The following is a 1,821-nucleotide window of genomic DNA, read 5'->3' on the forward strand; positions in this document are numbered from 1 at the left end:
CCCCCCCCCCCCCCCCCCCCCCCGCCCAGGCATGGGGCCGGGTGCACCAGTGCTAAGGCCTCTAACCCCCAGCCACTCCCGCGACTCTGCCCATCAGCCCCCTTGCCCCCCCAGTCAGTGTGGGGGCCAGGGCGAGGGAGGGTTTCTGCGGGAATGGCAAGGATCCTGTGGGGCTCTGGGAGGGCCCAAGGGGCGCTCAATGGTGGCTCAGGCATCTGCTGCTTGACACCCCTCCCCCAAACCCGTCCCCAGACCTGCCCCCCACAAGCCTCCAGCCCAGCCATTGCACAGCTTCTGCGCTGCCCCCCCCCCCCCCAGGCTCTGGGCAGGGGCACCCTCCTGACTCAGTGTGCGAGGGTGGGCGGCCAGCCAGGGCAGGGGAGCACGTCTGTGCCTCTCACCTCAGCGGGCCGCCCTGACCTACTGACCTAACTCCTCGGGCTCACCGAGGCCCAGCCCACCTGCCCTCCCCTGCTTGTGCCAAAGTCCCAGGCAATATGCATGTGCACCAGGTGCTGACACCCCCTCGCCAGTGCACACGCCTGGGGGCACGCTGCCCCGCACCCCACCGCACCCTCATGGAGGTGCTCTGCACACCCAGCCCATGCCAGCACACCCCCGTGGGGGAGCTTGGCATATGCCCCCCCGGCTCTCCCCCTTGCCAACACATGCCTAGGGGCTTGTGTGGGTCTCTTACTGGGGCAGAATCTGGTAGAGCAGGTTCTCGGCCTTGCGCTTCTCCTCCAGGTAGGCCTGTGTCCGCTCTTCCACCAGCTTCTCCAGGTTGTTGGCGTACTGCTCCATGCGCGACAGCAGGTTGTCCAGGATGCTGGTGCTGCCTTCCCTGCAGAGACAGGCCGGCAAGGAGGCCATGGGAGGAGACTAATGGGGGAACCTTGTGTCCACGACACGGGGGGAGCCATAACGCCCACCCCCCCAGTGCCTGCTCCCCAAGGGCTGCTGCTCCCCAGTCTCCTCCTGGAGCTGGCACTCAAGGAGAGGCTGTGGCACCACACAACCCCGGCTGGTACTGTGACCGAGTGGGAAATTTCTGGAATATGTTACATGACCTTTTAGTGTGCCTCAGTTTCCCCTATATTTTTCATGGCTACGGGGTGGGGGGGAGGGTGGTAGAAAGGACACAGGTCTGAACATCACCCTGCGGGGTCTGAGACCGGCCCCATAGCAATGGAGGATCCGAAAACCCAGTCACCAGGACAGTGACACCTGGCACCCAACGCCCCTGAGCGTGCCCCAGCTGAGAACACGGGACTGGGGAGGTGGGAGATAAGACCATGTCACGCTCCTGTGTTTGCACGCATTCCCCGTCCTGCGTCCCTGCCCCCCACCCCCATCCCAGCCCTGCTCCCGCGCCCGACACCTCCCCCAGCACCCCCTGCGTGCAGCTGCGCCCCAAGCCCGGTCCCGCCCCGGCCGGGGCACCCACTTGTTGAATCTGCGGATGAAGATCTTGAGCTGGGTGAAGTCGGGGCGCTCGGCGGGCTCCTGCGCCCAGCAGCGCTCCATCAGCACGGCCAGCTCCTCGCTGTGCAGACCCAGGTCGATGGAGGGCCGGAAGTACGGCTTCTGGCTGTTCCGCACCTTCTGCACAATCTCTGCGGGGACGGGAGCGTCACGGCCTGGGCCAGCCGGGGGACCAACGCCTGCACTGCCGGCTGAGCGGCCGGGGTGTCTTCGCCCTGGGCTGGACCAGCCCTCGCACCTGGGGTCCGGGTCCCCGTCGCCCCATCCCTAGGGACCAGCCCTGCCCCCCCGAACTCTGACCTTGGGGTCCAGACCCCGCCGCCCCATCCCTAGGGA

The 1,821-nt window shown here is 67.0% G+C and overlaps 1 protein-coding gene across 3 annotated transcripts in view; it reads right to left on the reverse strand.

Annotated features, from left to right (window-relative positions):
- Window positions 1-1,821, reverse strand: part of NPR2 (natriuretic peptide receptor 2) — a gene marked incomplete at its 5' end in the record, with an annotated part of 42,743 nt that overhangs the window by 3,794 nt on the left and 37,128 nt on the right. For all 3 annotated transcript variants that reach the window (XM_034788347.1, XM_034788346.1, XM_034788345.1), the window contains 2 exon segments: window positions 698-844; window positions 1,448-1,616. In XM_034788347.1, coding sequence (XP_034644238.1) covers window positions 698-844; window positions 1,448-1,616 — 316 coding nt within the window.

The sequence above is a fragment of the Trachemys scripta genome, chromosome 13, assembly GCF_013100865.1.
Source record: "Trachemys scripta elegans isolate TJP31775 chromosome 13, CAS_Tse_1.0, whole genome shotgun sequence".
Lineage (NCBI taxonomy): Eukaryota > Metazoa > Chordata > Testudines > Emydidae > Trachemys > Trachemys scripta.